This window comes from Enhydra lutris, unplaced genomic scaffold (assembly GCF_002288905.1).
Source record: "Enhydra lutris kenyoni isolate GAN:26980312 unplaced genomic scaffold, ASM228890v2 scaffoldscaffold29, whole genome shotgun sequence".
Taxonomy (NCBI): Eukaryota; Metazoa; Chordata; class Mammalia; order Carnivora; family Mustelidae; genus Enhydra; species Enhydra lutris.
The window spans coordinates 13,645,590-13,665,604 of record NW_019154113.1 but is presented as its reverse complement, the minus strand read 5'-3'; the positions used below and the strand labels follow the sequence as shown (position 1 = coordinate 13,665,604).

General features: G+C 46.1%; 1 protein-coding gene across 5 annotated transcripts in view; it reads right to left on the bottom strand.

The window, feature by feature from the left end:
- The window catches only part of LOC111152612 (A-kinase anchoring protein 13), a 320,098-nt gene that overhangs the window by 186,380 nt on the left and 113,703 nt on the right, over window positions 1–20,015 (bottom strand). For all 5 annotated transcript variants that reach the window (XM_022511140.1, XM_022511139.1, XM_022511141.1 and 2 more), the window contains exons 3-4: window positions 17,206–17,353; window positions 4,068–4,364 (exon numbers count right to left, since the gene is read on the bottom strand). In XM_022511140.1, coding sequence (XP_022366848.1) covers window positions 4,068–4,364; window positions 17,206–17,353 — 445 coding nt within the window. The remainder of the gene's footprint in view (window positions 1–4,067; window positions 4,365–17,205; window positions 17,354–20,015) is intronic.

The window sequence follows — 20,015 nt, the reverse complement described above, 5'->3', positions numbered from 1 at the left end:
CCCCAAAAGATGATAAGATCTTTTCATTCAGTCGTATAATACCGTGACTGAGAACAAAGATCTCCCCCAGGATGTTACTCCTCCACCCTTTCTTCAGAGCGAGTCTGCAGCCTGCCGGCCCCCGCTCCCCTGCAGGGTCTTTCAGGTGAAAATCATCTCCATTCACCAGACCTTCAACCTTCAACCTTTGACCTTCGTGAGCCATGGAGGGACTGAGCAGCAGGGCCGAGGAAGTGAGACTTGGTCACTCACAGGGAAGATCTCCCCGTGCCATCATTCACCCTCCACCCAGATGCAACCTTATTGCTGATGTTTAGAGCAGAACTAAGGCCAAAAGGACAGCAGAGAAGCTCTTTATGTAACTGCGGATGGAAGGACTAGACGGACAAACTCCCTCCCTCCCGTTCGTGGTTTAAAGCGAAGAGTAACTTCAGAGATCAGTAAAAGCAAAAGCGAAACAGCCTCGTTCTGCCTCAAGGAACTGTTCCTCCTGTGCTGTCCTGTGGCAGCCTTCTACAGAACAGGTTAAGTCCCTTACAGAGCTCATCGATGTTCTGCCTCTAACAGGTTACTGGACGGTGGTCAAGGTATATTCAAAACGCTTATCCACCAGTCCACACTCTCCCAGTAGGTCTTCCTCCATTTGACAGATAAACAGGGAACCAGAGGTGAAGTACTTTGCACAAACTCTTGCAACGAAGCAAGGCTATAGACAAGTAGAGCCTACTGCCCACATGACAGTATCATTTCGAAACCAAGAGTTCTCAGCGTCAGGTTCATGCCTGCTGCGCAGGGAGACCAAGACAGGTCAGTGTTCTCTGGGTAGGCAGCCGGATGCACTTCTTCCTGAGGAGAGATCTAAGCTATTTTCAAAGGAGTCACTGACCTGGAAACAGTTAAAAAGCACTGCATCTAAACACAGAGTGGGAGGGGTAACCACAAATCTCGTATGACCCCTTTGTGCAAATATCAGGCTGGAACAACTGTCAACATCCTAACCTTCAACAGCAAGGAGTCCCGTTATGTAACAGAGCGCCCTGTGTACCTGCCTCTTTACCCCAGGAGATAAGCCTGCTTCGTGCCTGCTTCCTTTTTTTTTTTTTTTTTTTAAAGACTTTATTTATTTATTTGACAGACAGGAGATCACAAGCAGGCAGAGAGGCAGGCAGAGTGAGGGGTGGGGGGAGCAGGTTCCTTGCTGAGCAGAGAGCCCGATGGGGCTTGATCCCAGGACCCTGAGATCATGACCTGAGCTGAAGGCAGAGGCTTAACCCACTGAGCCACCCAGGCGCCCCTCGTACCTGCTTCTTTTAACAATCTTGGCAACTCACTGATGTGAGCAGAATGCTTCTTTACATTCGTCCCTCAGCAGCACGCACCTCGTGACCGGTGCCACACTGCCTTTCAGGCACCCAGTGGCGCAGGCTCTAGCCCACCAGGAAGGGAACAACTCAGCTGCAGAATGCGGATCTGGCATTGGCATCAGGCTCCTGATCCCAGTTACTGACTTCAAGGTAGGTCTATCGAGGTCCATGCATGCATTTCACCTTCCAACGTACATACACCTAACTTGTCCAGTTTTTTGTTGTTCTTTTAATTATTTGTAACTTATGTACAATGAGACTCGCTCGTGGGGGCGTACAGTCCTGTGAGTCTGAACGCACGCACAGATTGTTCTAACCACCACCACCAAGACATAAAGCCGTTCCAACGGCCAAAAAGCTCCCTCGTGGCAGCCCCCTGCAGTCAGACCTAGTCCCGGGCAACTGCTCATCTTTCTGTTCCCATAATTTTGCCCTTTTTAGACGACCACACAAGTAGAATCACACACTGCGTAACCTTCGGAAATGGACTTTACGCAGCAAAATGCATCCAGGCTGGTGCATTTGGACCCCCAGCAATTTGTCCCCTTTATTATTTTTCAATGTTATACCCCCCTTTTTCATGATGAGTGGTGTCCCCCCGCGTGGACATATCATTACTGGCTGACATATTCACCCAGTGACCGAGATCTGGGTTGTCCGCAGTTTTGAATGATTATAAATAACGCTGGTGTAGGCATATCTGTGCAAAGATTTTCCGAGTAAATAGAAGTTTTCATTTCTCTAGAATAAACAGCCAAATGTGGAACTGCCGGGTCATATAGTAAATGTACACTTAACCTTGTAAGAAACTGCCGAACTGTCTTCTGGGGCGCCTGTATCATTCTGCACTCCCACTAGCAATGTAGCAGGCACTGTTCTGCAGCCTTGCTAGCCCCTGGTATTTTTTATTTTACCCATTCTAACAGGTGGGTAACGGTACCTCACTGTGGTCTTTAACACACTTCCCTAACTATTCAAACTTGATTCAGCTTTTGCTAGTAACGCTTGAGCAATTTTGTGCAACAGAAACCGAAGAAGCACGTGGCAAGTCCACAGAAAGCTGGCAAAGCTGGCCAGTTCCCTATGAAAGGCAGGGAGGCTAAGGCCCAGAGAGGGGAAGTGACAGGCCCGAAGTTTCAGACCTGTGCTCTTTCTCACAGCTCTTTTTAATCGTGGTAACATGAACAAATGATCCCACTCCTGTGCCTTCTTTCAAGACAAAAACAAAACCATAAAAACACCATAAGCCCCGTAAATGACGAAGGTGACCCCGTCTTGACACGGATGTGTACACAGCAACCAGAGTTCCCGCTGCCACAGCAATACAGAACAGGAGGGGCTTGTGGCATAAAGCCTCAACGGGAGGTTTCTGAAAAGGTGCTCTTGTCCTCAATGATGGCAAATACTTTGATCTTTAGTTCTGAGCAGTGGAGGGGTTCCTTGGTCTATATTAGTTAGACAGAGAAAAGGATAACTGTGTCCTTCCTTGAAGGGACCTCAGAGTCCGCGTTTCCCTTTTTATTTCACTGAGGCAGGCAGCTCGCCGCAGCCCCCGATGCCGAGGGACACCACTGCCGCCCCGGCCACAGCATTTCGGAGGACCAAAGCTGGCAAATACCTCTGTAGCCTTCTTCCATGGGAGAAAGTCTGTGAGAGCAGCCACTGAGCATGCCCCTGACCCAGTCCCCTCTGGGTGTTCCTGCTCAGGATCTGCTCTCGGGCAGAGAGGGAGACTTCTGGCCTGCTCTCCCTACGTACGGAGTACGATGATCAGAGCCGGGTGGCCACCGAAGGGCAGTCCCGTGACTGTCGCGCTCTTTCAGGGATAAAGCAGGAAGAGGAGCAAACCCTTCCGGCAGATGCAGCATCAGCAGCCCAACGAGCGGTCATCAGTAGCAAAGCAAACCTTCTGACCTCCATCTGCGTAACTCCTAAACCTTTCCATTCGACTTGAACTCAGGAGGGAATGAGGGTGTTACTTATTAGACCCCAAACGTATACTCTTTCATTTAAATACAGTCATAAAACCATGACATCTAGTAGATACGCATCTGCTACATAAATGATTATGTAGGAAAACCCCTAAGAGGAACATATGGTTACTATGCCAGTGCTTTTTTTTTTTTTAAGTGGAACCCTTTCTTCCGTGAACTCTCACATGGAAAGCCAGTAGATAAAACAAGTGAAGAGTGAAACTGCTCTGGTTGAAGAAGTGTGGGGTTTCGCAGAAGCCAGGCAGCTCTGGTGCCCCCCTCCCACCTCAATCCCCCATCTTTTCATTCCTCTAATTCCATGGAGCCTCTCAAAAACTTCAGAATACAATAATGAAAGCTCTTTGATAATGAAATACCAAAAGGATGACAAAAATTACTCTGTTACTGTCCTCATGAAGGACAGGTCACTTCCTGTGCTTGGGAGGACACGCGAGCACTACAGACCCACAGCCAAGCGCCGCGTGCGCCACCCTCTGCTGCGAACAGCAGCCGCACAGAGCCACACCAAGCCCCTGCTTGGGGCATTTCACTGCAAGAACAGGTTTAACAGCTCCGAGAAGAGAAGGCATCAAGGCCACTCTACTCCAGTAACTGCGAGATCTACCCAGCCACTGTGAAAGGCTTGAGGACGATGATCGTACAGAAGCAGCCGCATTGAGAAACCAAAGTATTCTAAATTCGGTCTCTCTGTGGGTCATTAAGTGCTTACCCTGCAAAGTCTGATCCGTCCCCAACACGTTCCACTCCGCGGGCAGCTTCAGGTGTCTGAATGCCAGGGCGACCTTCTCGTCAAGGGAATTCACATCCCCAGATGGGGGTCCTGATCGGTCAAGAAAACGAGTGAAGTTCAGGGCCTGCTGATTCCCAGCACTGGTCGCGAGGAACTGGGCTGCATCGTACGCCTCATCCTGGATGAACTGGAAGTCTTCTTCGGCCACCACAAACACGGGAAGGCCCTCCTTGGAAGCACAGAGCAGCACCTTCACGGTCTCACAGCAGTCGTGACCTAAACAAGACACAGAGAGCAAAGAAAACAGTGTTTGAGTCCTCCTGCCGGAAGAGCAGTCTCAGAGTCCTCTTGCTGGGAGGAGGACAGTCTGAGTCCTCCCACTTAGGAGGAGGACAGTCTCCGAGTCCTCTGCTGGGAGGAGGACAGTCTCAGAGTCCTCCCGCTGGGAAGAGGACAGTCCCTGAGTCCTCCCACTTGGGAGGAGGATAGTCTCTCCAAGTCCTCCCGCTAGGAGGAGGACAGTCTCAGAGTCCTCCCGCTGGGAGGAGGACACTAGTAGGTCCTCTTTGCTCTTCTTGCACAATACACAAGTTCTCCTTCCTAAAAGAAAGTACTTCCTCTGCTCTGACAGCAATCCAAACTTCTTTACACTTATTTTCAGCTCTTTTTCTGAACTATTATTTGCAACAATGAATTAGTTCCCTTACTGCCAGTAAACAACTCTGTTCCCCAAATGTATCCCCTATAGCTAACGTCTGGCACCGAACAGTCTCTGAGATCCCAGGACATACTGAATTATGGCTGTTCAACTCAAACAGAGGAAAGAATGAAAGCTCAAGGATCTTGTCAGGCCTAGCAAGTCTGATACGACTGAACTGAGCTAGATCTGGAAACCCAACAGGAAGAAAGCCACTCAGACTGGTTAATATAGGAGGATTTTTACAGATTCCCCAGCATTGCCCTATTATCACCACAGCGCAACTGATCAAATGACGAAACATTTTGAAAAGTACAAAACTACCTGATTTTATTTCACTGTTATTAGAAATTCAAGGCCTACAAAATGCACTCTGCTGTCAGATACATGTTCTTTCCTGTCATGTAATGATGTCAACAACATCGCCTGGTTCACAGGGATGACGCAATGCTGCGGCCAGAAGCCCGGTTCAGGGAGGGCAAGCATGCCGGAGATCAGTGCCCACCGTACAGACGGGGCAGACCTCATGAGCTGCCACATACGTGCCACCCCAGACAGCTCCACTCGAGTAACATCCACACCGTTTCTGCGGGAAAGGCCTTCCTGGAGAATCAGACTCTGCTGGATTTTTAGCCTCACAGAGTTAAGTATGTACAACATGCAGAATATGGTCATTGGAACACCCTCTTGACCCTCAACTTCCCAACACTGATCTCAGCTGGCTAGAAGTACGCCCCTAACATCATCATTCTTCTTCCAAAAAACCTCTCTGGTGAGAAACGCAGAAAGGAAAATGGAGCCTGTCTTTCTGCTGCGTGAGTGATGCCACCTGGTGCTCTGGCCGATTCCCCGCAGGCCCCGGCCCGCCCCGCTTCCCTGCAGCCCCTCGCGCGCAGAGACTGCTTGTCCACGGTGGGGGTGAGGCCGAGGAAGCCCTCTATAGGGCCACGGAGTTCACTTTCCATACTGTGGCCACAGGCCAGGAGAGGCTTCAGACGTGGACAGAACAGACGAAGCCTTCTACTGCCTTTGAAAGAGAAAACTGTAATTGTTTTTCCCATGTGAACAATGAGAATAATAAGTAAATTGATTTTCCGCATACGATTCTCCAGGGGCCTCTTTAAGCCCTTTACCCTGGTGACAAATCTCTCACTGTTGTGTAACCTTAGGGTGGTTACAAGTATTTACTGACCAAGTGACTACCACGTATCAGGCACCCGACATGTCATTTTCTCTGTACAAGAGATTTATGAGGTATGTACTATCCTCACGTTGCAGATGACAAAACTGAGACTTCGAGAAGTAAGGTCACAAAGGTATTATAAGAAGCTGAATCCATTATTTAAATTCAAGTCTGATGCCTAAGGTCATGGCCTAGTGTATCATGATGCAAGAGTTCTGTCCCTGCCTGCAAGGAGCCTAATACTCGAACAGCAGGCCAGTACGACGACTGAGCAACAAGAACAGGTTCACTAACCACTGAGATCTGCTTCCACATGAACACGTCACTCCACCACGTACACGTCCTGCCTTCCGAGTTGAATTCTTTCTATGAAGGCTGTAGAAGAGGGAGCATCCCTGCCTGGTGCGTGTCTGTGCCCACACGTGCCTGACGCCCACGTATGTACTTCAACTCAATGCATGTGCTGAATTTATACATTTAACATATGAAATGAAATTAGGGGGAAAAAATGTCTGATTTTCCTTTGAAGGGAAGCCAGCCTAATTGTATAAAACAACAATGTCAATTAGAAACAAGTCAACAGATTCAGGTAGTAGGTTTGGAGATTCTTCCGGCAAAAGTATTTCTTTTAAATTGCTCCACAATGGGGCACCTGGGTGGCTCAGTCAGTTAAGCATCTGCCTTTGGCTCAAGTTATGATCCCAGGGCCCTGGGATGGAGCCCCGCATCTCTCTCTCTCCCTCTGCACTCCCCACCCTCTGCTTGTGCATGCGCTCTCTCACTCTCTCTCAAATATATAAAATCTTTTTTTTTTAAGGTTAAAAAAAAAAAACCAACTGTTTTATAACATCCAACAGCTAGACAGGCACCAAGCCCAGGGCACTGGGATTACAAGCGTGAGAGACTCAGCCCTCCGTTTCAGCCCTCCGGAGGTTTACAGTCTGTAAGGGGGAATCAAGCAATTTGCAGAGAACTTCGAAAAAGTCAGAGTGGGATGGGCTCTAGAAGAAACACACAGTGCAACTGGTGGGAGAGACGCAGGACATTTCCCGTGAGTATGAGCAGGAAGATGTCACAAAGCAGGTGGCTGCTAAGAAGTAGTTTTCTGCAGTCGCCCTGCTCCCAGCTCTGCAGCCCTCAGGACGCAGATGCACGGCACCTACCTCACCTAACACACACACACTCCATAACGTGCGGTGTGCTGGCTCTACTCTCTGTGCTTTCCAAGTAGCCGTTCATGTACTCCTCATAGCAACTCTATGCGGCAGACCCTATTATTATACCATTCACCAGATGCAGAGACCAACGCACAGAAGTACTAAGTCATTTGCCCACAGTGATGCAGCTCCTGGGTGGCAGAATCAGAACTTGAGCCCGCTTCCTTGCTCTAGAGGCTGCCCCTTCTCTCAAGATTTATGGGTACAAGAAGACTTGAAGAGGAAACAAGGGGACCGTGGAAGAATCGACAGGGAAGCAATAAACACACCATGCTCAAACCCTGGCTGGAAACTCTGTGAGGCTGTGCGACCCCAGATCACCTCTGCTTCTGCGGGCCTTGACTTCCTCATTCACTGCATGAGGGAGCAGCCCCTACGAGCCCCAGCATTCCTCCAGAGGTCAAAGCCTGTGGGCGTCAGTAGGCAGAAGTTGGACAGGGAGAGAACGTTAACAAGATTCCAAGAACAGAGAACAGTTTGAAGAGCCCAAACATGGAAGCAGAAGGTAACTTCAAGGGATGGAAATGACACTTTTGGGAGGATATTAACTTGGTTACACCTGGATGCTTAGTGACAGCAGAGACCTGGGTCCAAACCAATTTCCTTTACTTCTCAGCTACGTGGCCCGAGGTAAATGAGAACACCTCTCTGTTAAATCTAGACAGTCTCGGGCGCCTGGGTGGCTCAGTGGGTTAACCTGCTGCCTTCGGCTCAGGTCATGATCTCAGGGTCCTGGGATCGAGTCCCGCATTGGGCTCTCTGCTCAGCAGGGAGCCTGCTTCCCTCTCTCTCTCTGCCTGCCTCTGTGGCTACTTGTGATCTCTCTCTGTCAAATAAATAAATAAAATCTTAAAAAAAAAAATCTAGGCAGTCTCCAGGTCTTACACATGAAGAGCAGAATTAGAAGAGTCTTCTCAAATTCTTTAATAATATCACCAAAACAACATCACCTAGCCTCAATTCATTGCCTATGAAATCAGACAGACAAGTGTAACAATAGGTATTTCAGTTGGAAGAATTACTTTAAAGTAAGAACGGTTCATGAATCTAACTGACACAGCACAGCATTACAAGCCTCAAGCCTGTGCAAAGGTGAAAAACCCAAACGCTTGAACCAGAAAGGGAGTCCTAATGCCACTAATGGCATCCATCACCCTATAAACACCTAAATACCATCACCCTCCCTCTAAGAGCTCCTTCTATATAGACAGAGTTCATCCCATATTCCAGATCTTCAATTTCATATCTTTCTCTCTCTCTCTCTCTCACACACACACACACACACGCGCGCACACACACACACGGTGCACTGAGCGCAGAAAAGCCACTGTGAAGCAACACCATCTTATTCAAAACTGCCAAGTGTAGAAGCGTCTGCACAGAACTCTATCCGGCTAGGAAAGGGTGCAGACAGACAGAGGGGACAGACAGAGAAGGTGGTTCACACACACGCACGTGTGTTTATCGGCAGCCTACGCGTGCCTGGCTCTTCCTGCTGCGTCAGCAGAAGTAATCGGTGAGCAGGCAGATGTGGACGGTGGCGGTGGTTGGGTGAACTACTGTCAGCTCGTCTGTGTATACATTTCTGTGTAAAATAAAACTACGTATCAGAGGAGGGCGAATGTCAGGAAAGGCCAGGAAGCAGCAACCCAGGAGCAGTGATCCGACTGTCAGCCCCATGTTCTTCCCTACGGACATGAACTCACAATCTGAAGGACAGACTATGATCAACCCAAGTAAAATGTGCCATCAATCTGGAACGTGTTTGGTATGATTTTAGGCTCCTTTTTCAAAAGAAACACTGAGGAGTAAAAGAGGAGTGGGGGGCTGAAGGTGTCCTGGACCGGCCTTTAATATTAAAAACTGAGAGTACATCGGGAGAGCGACTGCCGCCCTCAACCACAGCACTTGCCCCCGGCGTCTGGAAACCAGCACCCAAGCCTGCAGGCACTATTCTCTCACACTGGGGTTTTCTATTATGCTCGACTGGGTCTCAAGACTATTTTTTAATTCCTATGACCTTTCAGATAAAGCATTTAGGGGGGAAAAACCCAACATGTTAAAAAACAAAGCTATGTAAAACGGACCCAATAATAAAACCCGCTGCATAAAACGTCTTGTTGCCATAAACTCGCCCTAGAGACAGGACTCTCTCCAGGGGCCATCACACACAAAACGCAGGGTGTTAAGGATGCCCACATCTATACCAAAAAGACACAGAAACCACATCCGAGTTGCTATCATCGCCATAGTCAACCTCTCTTTACACAAAAACTGCAGCAGAGAGAGGAGCAGCAGGTCTCGGCCAGGGGCACGGTGCTTCTCCTTCCACTCAACCTCCTGCTAACAAAGAAGGAAGATAAGAATCCCAAGTCTTTTTAGAAAAGGAAGGTCTGAAAACTTTACTGAGCCTCTTCGGAGGGAAGCAGCTCCAGAGGATCTAAAGAAGGGAAGAAGACAGAGAAATCAGTGAAAGAATAAGCCTAAGCGTCACCAATTCCATTTTTTTTTTTAAAGATTTTATTTATTTATTTGACAGAGCGAGATCACAAGTACACAGAGAGGCAGGCAGAGAGAGAGGGGGAAGCAGGCTCCCTGTTGAGCAGAGAGCCCGACGCGGGGCTCGATCTCAGGACCCTGAGATCATGACCTGAGCCGAAGGCAGAGGCTTTAACCCACTGAGCCACCCAGGCGCCCCAACAATTCCATCTTTTAACCTGCCGTCTCAGTGCCTCACGACCAGGCCCCGTTATTCCTTCTACATCAGAAATCCACAGTAACTACCGGAGTGCGGGAGATCTTTCCCTGACCGACTGAGGGGTCTTGAGGTTTGCTGGCAACGAGCGGAGGAGTCAGACAACACCGGCTGGAGTCTTCACCGTCCGCTGCGCCCAGGGGAGGTCACCCTGAACAAGTCCCTCCGCCCTGAAGCCCAAGGCCACCCGCCGTCCCGACGGTGAGAAACCACGAGGGATGGCCATGCACAAAGCACCGGGCCTGAGAGGCACCAAAGACTGGTAGTTATCATCATCATTATTATTTAGCTATTAAAATGTTCTGTGGAGGGGCGCCTGGGTGGCTCAGTCAGTTACACGTTCAACTCCTGATCTGGGCTCAGGCCATGATCTTGGGGCTGTGAGATGGAGCCCTGCATCCCACTCTGCGCTGAGCGTGGAACCTGTGATGATTCTCTCTCCCTCTGACCTTCCCGCCTCTCCCTCTCTAAAACTAAACGAAAATGAAAAAAATCTAAAATGTTCCTGTTTAGGTCACTCAAGGAAAAGAGATTCCCAATACTCTACAAAGAGCTTCTGCCACAGGACCCAGTAAAGCTCCGGAGCTAAAAGTTGCCTTTGGCACTACTGAAAAGATAAAGGGGGGAGGGGGGACCCAGAATAAACAAGAACACAATAAAAAGCACCTAGCGGAGGGGCGCCTGGGTGGCTCAGTCATTAAGCGTCTGCCTGATCCTGGGGCCCAGGGATGGAGCCTGTGTTGGGCTCCCTGCTCAGCAGGGAGCCTGCTTCTCCCTCTCCCTCCCACTGTCCCTGGCTTGTGCTCTCTCTCTGTCAAATAAATAAATAAAATCTTCAAAGAAGAAGAAGAAGAAGAACCACCACCTAGCTGAGAAGCAACAATGTCAAGTAACTGCTAATGCTCCTCTTAAAAGCACTGAATTCCAACCTTTTTTAAGCTGGCGGGTCAGGAGGTGTGTGTGCTCATGCGGCTGGAGAGCGTTTCTGTAGGCTCCTTATCACCGTATGAAGCCCCGTACCCATGGAAACGAAATATTGCTACAGATAAACAAGTGCGCTGAAGCATGACCCAAGAATTACTTCATTTCCTATTAAGCTAAAAGTGGCACACATCCCATCCGGGCCTTCTCTTTTGAGAATGAAACAATTGGGACTTTGTCTGACCAACTATCCAAAGAGGAACGCTGCAAGTGCTTGCTGGACCAGCCCAGCTCAGCCCAGCCCCACTCAGAGCATGGTCTTTTCTTTCCTTTTTTTTTTTTTTAAAGATTTATTCATTAGAGAGAGAGAGAGAGAGAGTGTGTGTGTGTGTGTGTGCATGCGTGAGAGAGAGAGAGAGATAGAGAGAGAGCATGGTGAGGGAGGGGAAGAGGGAGAGCGTAGGGGTAAGGGGCAGAGAGAGAATCTCAAGCTGAGATTCTCCGCTGAGCTCAGAGCCTCACAGGGCTTGATCCTACCATCCCAAGATCATGACCTGTGCTGGACGCTCCACCAATGATGCCACCCAGGCAGCCCCACTCCTGTTCTAAGAGAAAGGCTGTGGTAAGGAGTCAACGGTGGAAAACACAGAAACACTGTCTTTTAGTCTTTCAGTCTGGCATCCGAGTACCTGAGAAGTGGCGATACAGGGTTCAAGGAAATGTCCAGTCTTCAGGATCATGTGCAGGTGCAGAAAGCACCTACTGCTCATTTTGGGTGGTCTGGTGGCGGATGTGCAAATTTCGTATGTGTGTAAAATGTCTCTGTGTAAAAGTATTTAAGCAGAATGGGACAAAAAAACAGTAGGCACAGGAATTTCATCATGTATATTTTTTGTGGGAAAAGGGCTAGTTAATACAGAACACGGTCTGCCATACTTCAGCCTATTACTGTAAGGCAGTGTTCCTCAGTATTTTACTCACTGTCATCCCCCCAAGGAGTCTTTGTAGACATTTTTCTATATTCATCCCCCCATCTAATGAAACTTTGGTGCTATAGATTTAGCCCCTATTTGTACATGTGTCTCTGCTTACAGAGAGAGAGAAAGATTTTCTGCCCCCCACGAGCCAATTTTCACTCCTCTGGCAGGACCACTGCCTCCATACAATGTGTGTGGCTCAGAGTCCTGGCTTAGACCCTCAGCTCCAAGTACACAACGTCCACATAAGCATGACAGCTGGGACAGTACACAGCAGAAGGTTTTCCCCTTCAACTAGTCCCCAGTTTGTTTTTCCAGCATAGCAACTATATACACTGACTAGCACTGGGACAGTAACTGAAGATTTTTTAAAATCTATAATCCTACCTGTCTAGGGATAGCCTTACAGCAGGAGTGTTTTAGAATAGGGAAGACTGTTAGAAAGTGTCCAACACAAAAGTAACGATTCCTTTGCCACAGAGGTGGGTCCAGCACTCTGCAATTACGCCAGTGTAAAGTCTACAACTTCTTTTCGAATGTGTAATTCAATCTGGCAACCTTGGACATCAGCTACTAGAGACAGGTCTGGGTTCACAAGAAGTGAGTGATACATCGTGATCTACCTGTAGAGCTACTTACTGGGACCTGGGCTGTGAGCACTGATTTTTAATAAGCCCGAGAGGAATTCTGATCACAGCAATTAAGTTTTTTTCTTTTTTAAATGACAAATCTACTATATATAGTACCTTCCCTCTGATGAGTGAGAAAAGAAAAACATAAGAGCTGGGTCAAATTTTAGGTCAATGTATGTTTGTAGTTTTCCTGTCCAACAAGAACCTGTGCTGTATATTCTTAAGTAACACATGCTGGGAAAAGAGAGAACCTGCACTAAAGCCTTGCATAAAAATAGTGTGCGGCGTCCACTGAACATCCTGTCTCATTTCCATTCTGAAATCATTGTTTGCTGGGTCTAAATTCACATTTAGCTAATAAAAATGAACATAATAAGGCAGTACTCCATATCCCTCAAGAATTATCTTCCAAGGATACTCAGACTTCTTTACATTACTTACCAGTCCCACACAAGTCTTTTGAAGAAAAATCTCAGCTTTATCTCTAAAGGAAACTCACTGTTTAGTTAAGATGAGATTTGCAGTCAGATTCGTTTCATACAAAGAGAAAAGAATGGAGGTATTTTCCTCTACTACAAAGGCCATACCTTTCGTCTTTGGAGATGGATATGCAGTTTAGGCAGTATTTCAGAGCAAATTACATTCTTAACCAGAAAATGCATCGGTGTCTTGAACGTAACATTTTATTACATAGCTTGTCTGTCTGTGTCTCGTGTTAATCAGAACCCGACAGCTTTATTTTCAGAAGAGAGGACATTGTTTTCGTCTTCAAAATGTTTTTTATTAAAAATTACTTTGTAAAGCACCCAAACAATTCAAAAGCAAATAAAGTAGAAACCAAAGTCTCCACCTAACTGCCCCCTAAGATGCTTTTATTGGCCTTACTTTATTAAAAGGGGGAATGATATCATGTCTACAGCTTTTTGATGGTGGTAAGGCAAGAAGATTATTTATAAAAAAAAAGCCTTTACAATTTATAATTAGACACACACAATTCATTAAAAACATCTCATTAAGCAAGAAAGGGAGAAAATAGAAAAAAATAATCTTCATATCCGAAGTTAAAACATTTAAAGGACACAATTTAGAAATGTTCCTTTCTCTCTTCCACCCCCTAATAATAAAAGGTTACAGACTAACATCAAGAAGTAGTTGCCTTTTGAAGGTCAATCAATCATCTGGTTTTAGTAAAAACTAAAATGTTACAAAACACTGACAGTGAAACATGCAGAGAACTCAAAGAAAAATCAGAGCCAGCAATGTGGATGAAACATGACATTAAAACCAAGAACAAGACACAAAGCTCTTTTTCTTTCCAGAGTCAACCCAAATGACTAGGACTGGCAGAGCTCATCCCACACGTGAGCAGAAAGGGTGCAATGACGTTGCCTCCAGCAGCAGCTGCTGCAAACAGACTTATCCGGGACTGGGATGCACCAAGCAAGCTCAGACTTTCAATGGAGAATCTTGACTAATCTGACACTGCCCACAGCAGACAGGAAATCCAAGGTTATCAATGCAGCTAACTGACGCAAATCATCATAGGTAGCTCTGGAAAGAGAACACGGGCTCCCACCCGCAAGGAAGAATTCAACTCAAGAAGCCAGAGCAAACTCCTTTTGCATTTTTCTCAAAAGAAATGGCATGTGTGTGTACAGGCACACACCCGTGTGTGCACAGCCTTTCAAGAAGAACGGCTTCCAAGAACCGGGGTGAATTCAGATAAAGTAGAAACGCTCTTCCATCAACTGGTAGGGATTCGTAGGACAGCCTTCTTAGCACACACCAACAAAACAGAAGTCTATGCCCTCATGAAGGTGACTTTAGTAGAGGCACGTAGAAAACAAATAAGATCAACAGAAGATATAATGTGTTAGAAGTTTGTAAGTGCAGTGCAGAAAAATAAATCAGAGAAGGGCAAGAAGGAATACAGACAGGAGGCCACTGTGTATTTTTTTTTTTTAAAGTAGGCTCCACACCCAACATGGAGACCAATGGGGGGCTTGAACTCATGACCCTGAGATCAAGAGGCAATGCTTAACCAAATGAGCCGCCCAGGCACCCTTTGAAGGCTGTTGTGTTTTTTTACAAGGTGGACAGGAAGGCACGAGAAGGAGACAGCTCAGTGAAGAGCGGAAGGAAGGGAAGCAACAAGTCTAAGACGTCCCTAAAAACAGATTAAGGCAGTTTAATTCTAGACTAAAATATTTAACTCCATGATATCAACAAGAAATTCAAAATCAACTCAATGTCCTCAACGCCCCTATCCCTACACCTCCACTCATGACTACAGCAGATGCGGCAGCTTAACAAGACACGTCAGTGGAAAGATCTCACACACGGTGACCAGAGCAACAGGGAGTACTCAGGATCCCTTCCGCTTGAACAGTTCACAGAGCTCCTACCTCACCAGCGAGGACCTTGCCACTGCTCTGCATCCATATCAAAGGTTCACATGTGACAGTTTGGCTCTACATTCCGTCTGGCCTGCTTGTACAGGACGGTTGTGCAGGGACTCCAAGCCTCTGTCACCTCTGCTGCGATCGAGCACTCCTACCACCAGCCCAAATGAACACGAAGGAGGAGCAGTCTATGCAGGCTAAGTGGGGTGAAAAGGGGACAGGTTGTTGGGCCCTGCAAGCATGACAGAGGACACAGGAGGTGCGAGAGATCATAATTTAAAGGGGGGTAGTTGATTAGCGGAAAATGGAGAAGGCAGGTACTAGGACTCCAGGCCCCACCCAAGTGTGTCAGGGATGCTTCTGCTAACTTTCTGCTAACTTCCAGCTAACTTCCAAGTTAGCAGAAAGAAGCACAGTACCATATCCATTCTGGTTCGCTGGGGTCAGCAGGGTAAGGGTCCTCGGAGTAAGTACAGAAGGACACCCAGAGATGGGTGTGACTGGGAAGGAGGGGTGCAGAGACCCACAGAAAGGTTTGGAACCAAAGGCAAGGGAAGAGATGGGAACTAGAGTTCGGAAAAGGAGGCTGGAGCTCAGAGAGGGTCTGGAACAAACTCAGAGCCCCAGGCTGTTACACAGGTACAGAGGGCTTGTGAAGCCAAGAAAAGGAACTGCCTGCCACCCATCCTCATCGCAAGGCCTTGCCAGCAAAGGGACCAGAGCTGCTGGGCAGATGTCCTCGTGACTGAGGACTGCAACCAGGGCACAGGGCAACACCCTTGCCACAGCTGTCCTCTCCCTCAGCACTCCGTGCGCCCTCCACATCCACCTCCGTGCTTTCTTACACATGCGCACACGCAGTCATGAACACACCCTAACGCACCACCCCCTAACTTTAACTCCTGACCTGTTTCTAACTCAGGAAGGAGTAAGTTTATAAAAATTACCACCATTCCTTTCCCGGTAAGAGTCCAGTCCAGGCACGGCTGACTTGACCCCCTGTGGAGCTGTCTCTCACCATCACCCACACAGGACAGAGGTTTTGCAAGGGTGATACTGGATGGCACCTGCTCCAGGGCAGGCCTCAAGTTCCAGATAAGCCTTTCTGACATGATAAACATCACAGGAAACGAGATGATTGGCGTTTTAAGTTACAAAGGAGGATACTTAATACGCTTTAGAAAGAAATCAGTATCTATCCTAAACTCCAGGTGAATTTCCAATCTCTAAAACTTTGTTGGGGGGGTGGGGGAGAAAGGGTGGGGGGAAGATGTTCATAGGAATTGTCAAAAATCTTTAAATCCTATATTTTTCAATGTCATTTTTGCCAAGCAGGAGGATAAATACAGCTTTCAACTAATTGTTAAATCCCAGTCCTTGACTGCAGAAAAATTTCCAGGAGCTGGTGGGTATCCGACATGAAGTTCATTTATATCAAATGGCACAGCAATCTGAACCAATACCAGCAAGACTAGATATTAAAAGTGCTTCATAAACTAATAATTTTTCACACGGTCTATTTCAACATAGTGGAATCAGTGTTCTGTAAAAACACTGGTAAAAGGAAATGGTTTAGTAAGAAGTAAATCCACTGCACTCTCTAAAGGAAAACAGTTAACTCAGCACTTTTTAGGCGCTCCCCCCAAGTGCGCCCTACTTTGTATTGTATCCTGATGAAAACTGGTCAACTGTTAACTTCGAAGCCAGGTCAATGAAGGAAAGCAGCTCACTTCCAAACACAAATCAATACACCTTCAGGTGCTGGGACAGACAGGCAAGGGACAGCCATTATCTTATGAGCCGTTTCTCATGGAAGTAGCAATGATTTCCTGACTTCTGTAAAGCATTTTTAATAACTACCTATCTTCCCCTTTTAATTGTTAAACCTATAATTACAACAGTGATTAAGTACTCATTAACTGTGTTTTACCTTTACTTTTGCCACTATGATATTCAGAATTCAAATCTGCAGTCACACCATGGGAACCACAGTAGAACGTGTATCTTCCACCTGTTTTAGTTCTCCCCAAATCTCAACGTTCTCATAAATTAATATTTTTGCTGATCCTGATTTTTATTAATATTTTTGCTGATCCTGATTTTTTACTTTTAAACTTACGACACCATTTTATTTCGCTAATTTCTAGTGAGGCTCGGATTTTTGTGGAACAAGCAAATATAAAGAGAACGCTTTATTCTAATGCATTATTAACATAAAGATTTGACAAGAATTCTATCGCCCTGATTCATTCTTCTCACTCCACATTAATGGACACAGAATAGAAGTGTGCATGAGCCAGGAAAGGCCAGTGAAGACTCTGCCCAACACTTACCAGGAGCAATGGTCTCCAGCGTATCAGCGCTGACCTTCCGAGTACTTGTGCAGTGATGGAGGGTGGAACCCGAAAATACCAAGTAAAAAACTACATCATCCTCAACTTTGTCCTCTTCAGCCAGCAACACAGTAACCACACAATCGCCCTAGGAAAGGAAAGAGAGAGTCAGGTTCCCCTTGGGAGTCTGTCTTCACAAAACATCAAATTCAAGGGAAAATCAAATGTCTCATCCAAACTGGGTCCCATTCGAGTATGTTATACAAATATAAACCCTGAGCACTTACATGCCAGGAAGTACTGTAGGCACTGAGAATACAAAATGATCTGAAAATAAGATCTCTGTCCTCCTTAAAGCTGAGGGTTTTAGTGGAGGTGGCTGGACAAATGAGTAAACTAAGAAGGTTTGGTTTGGGTATTTACTTGATGAACAGGTAAAAAAGAAATCCAAAAGAATCCAAAAACAAGGCCAAGAGGATGTTGGAGGCATATTAAACAGTTAGTTACATCCTTATAGCCTGAACGCGCCCTTGAGCCGTGTTCCAGTGGTAGTAATAACTCTCAGTCCTATATCCTAGAAATCACTGCCAAATCCCCCCATTCTCCAACGGGGAGAGTCTCCGATGAGCTAGCCCAGAAGTGGCAGGGTGCAAAGAGCATACACCTGGGCTCCAGTCAAACCTACAAAGACTTCACTTAAATCCTCTAAACCCCACTGTCCCTGACTATATTAATGGAGACAATACCTCCTCTTCCTGCAGCTAATACATGAACACTCTTGGAACACATTCAGCTCTCAGTCTATGATAATATTCTTATTCTACAAGGACAGGACAATCACTTTTCCGGTGATGTGTTTCCTGACCATCTGGAATCCCTACTCTTCTTTAGCTATCTCTCCATCAAATCCTTGGAATTAGATAAAAACCTTGTATCAGTACCTTTGTCCGTGACTCTGCAACTGCTAAGAGGATATCTGTTGTTAATTCGCAAATATTCTTTCTAGTTTTTACACGTTCTTTTTTTTTTTTTTGAGGTTAGTGTCTAAATTAAATATATTCTACAAAATACAGTCCTAACTATTACTCTCTCAATCATAACATTAGGCAATTCACATTGGAACCATAAACAAAAGATTTTAAAGCACTAGGTTTAGTAACATCTAAATCTTAATAATGCACTATTTTTTTTTTTTAAAGGAAAAAGAGAATAATGCACTATGGAAAAACCAATTTAGAAAAAGCCAGGCTACTTCAGCATTAAATAGGAGCAAGAATGCTCCTTCCTTAGAGCTTTTTTTTTTTTTTCTTTTCCATTTTGGCAACAATGAAGCCTTTGAGAGAACCATGCCACCCTGTGACCAAAATTTATTAGGCCCAGCAGCATTACAGAGCAGCAGGTAATATTTTTATTCAACACCGAAAACCAAAAATCACAACATCAAACTTAAGCAATGCTCCAAAACGTTGATTCTGGAAACAGAGTTCAAAGTATTTCCCAAAGTCCCAAATGCCCATCTCTTCATTGATCCCCAGTGCTTTGTGCAGTGCCCTGTACATGGTAGGGGACCACACCTGTTCAATGCAACAGTAAGAATTCAGAATGAGCTACAAATAAGCTGTGACTTCCTACAAATGCTGAACTGGAAAGTTCCAAAGCATCCTACCACAAGGAACAGCACAGTTGGTAAAACAGAATTATCACGGGTTGCAATCACTCTTGAGAATTATAACTGAGACTCATGTGTAAGTCCCTACCTTGGAAACATTTTGAAAAGCTTAGGCTGGCAAAATATTTAATACCCTTTGTCATGATAAACCACAACCAGCTAAAATGTCTGCAGCACATGAGAAGAATAAATTTCTCAAGGCATTGAAATACCATTAAAACCTGAGGAGGGGAAAAAGTGTGTGAAAGAAAGCTCTAAAGTTTCATCCTTCAGAGCACAGGTTGGCAAACTGATCCATGGGGGCAATCCAGCTCTCAGCCTGTTTTCGTATGGCTCAAAGCTAAGAAAGGTTTTTACACTTCTAAAGTGGTTGGGAAAAAAAAAAAATCAGAAGAAAAATATCTTTTAACCTGTGAAAATAACATGACATTTTTTTTTAAAGATTTTATTTATTTATTTGACAGAGATCACAAGCAGGCAGAGAGAGAGAAAGGAGGAAGCAGGCTCCCTGCTGAGCAGAGAGCCCATGCAGGGCTCGATCCCAGCACCCTGGGATCATGACCTGAGCAGAAGGCAGAGGCTTTAACCCACTGAGCCACCCAGGCGCCCCATGACATGACATTTGAATTTCAGTGTCCGTACATAAAGTCTTCTTGAAACCAGCCAGGCTCACTTGTTTACACGTAGTCGGTGGCTCCTTTCGCACTATAATGAGCCACAGCGGAGCTGCGCAGTTCCCACTGAGACCGTGTGCCCTGTCAGCCTGCATTACTAACAGTGTGGACTTCTTCTACAGGGGGGAAAAAAAAGGAATTCTAAGACTATGTTTCCTTTCTCAAGATCAGGGATTTCCTCTGAAGATGTGAGAACCAGTATCTTGCTAGAAGACTCTGTGCCCAAGATATTAAGTGGTATCTGGGACCTTCTTTTAACTGAGGGCAGAAGAGGGGGTTATGGGACAGTTTAAATCCTTTCAACAAAGCGTTCGACGTCAACTTCTTGCTTCACTCCCAAGACAAAAGTAAATAAGCTTTAAACTGCTCACAAAGCTTCAATAGTTTTTTTAATGTTAAGTCAAACTACCCAAAATACTAGATAGATGGGAACACAGAAGCCTCACTCACCTCAAAACTACTTGAAA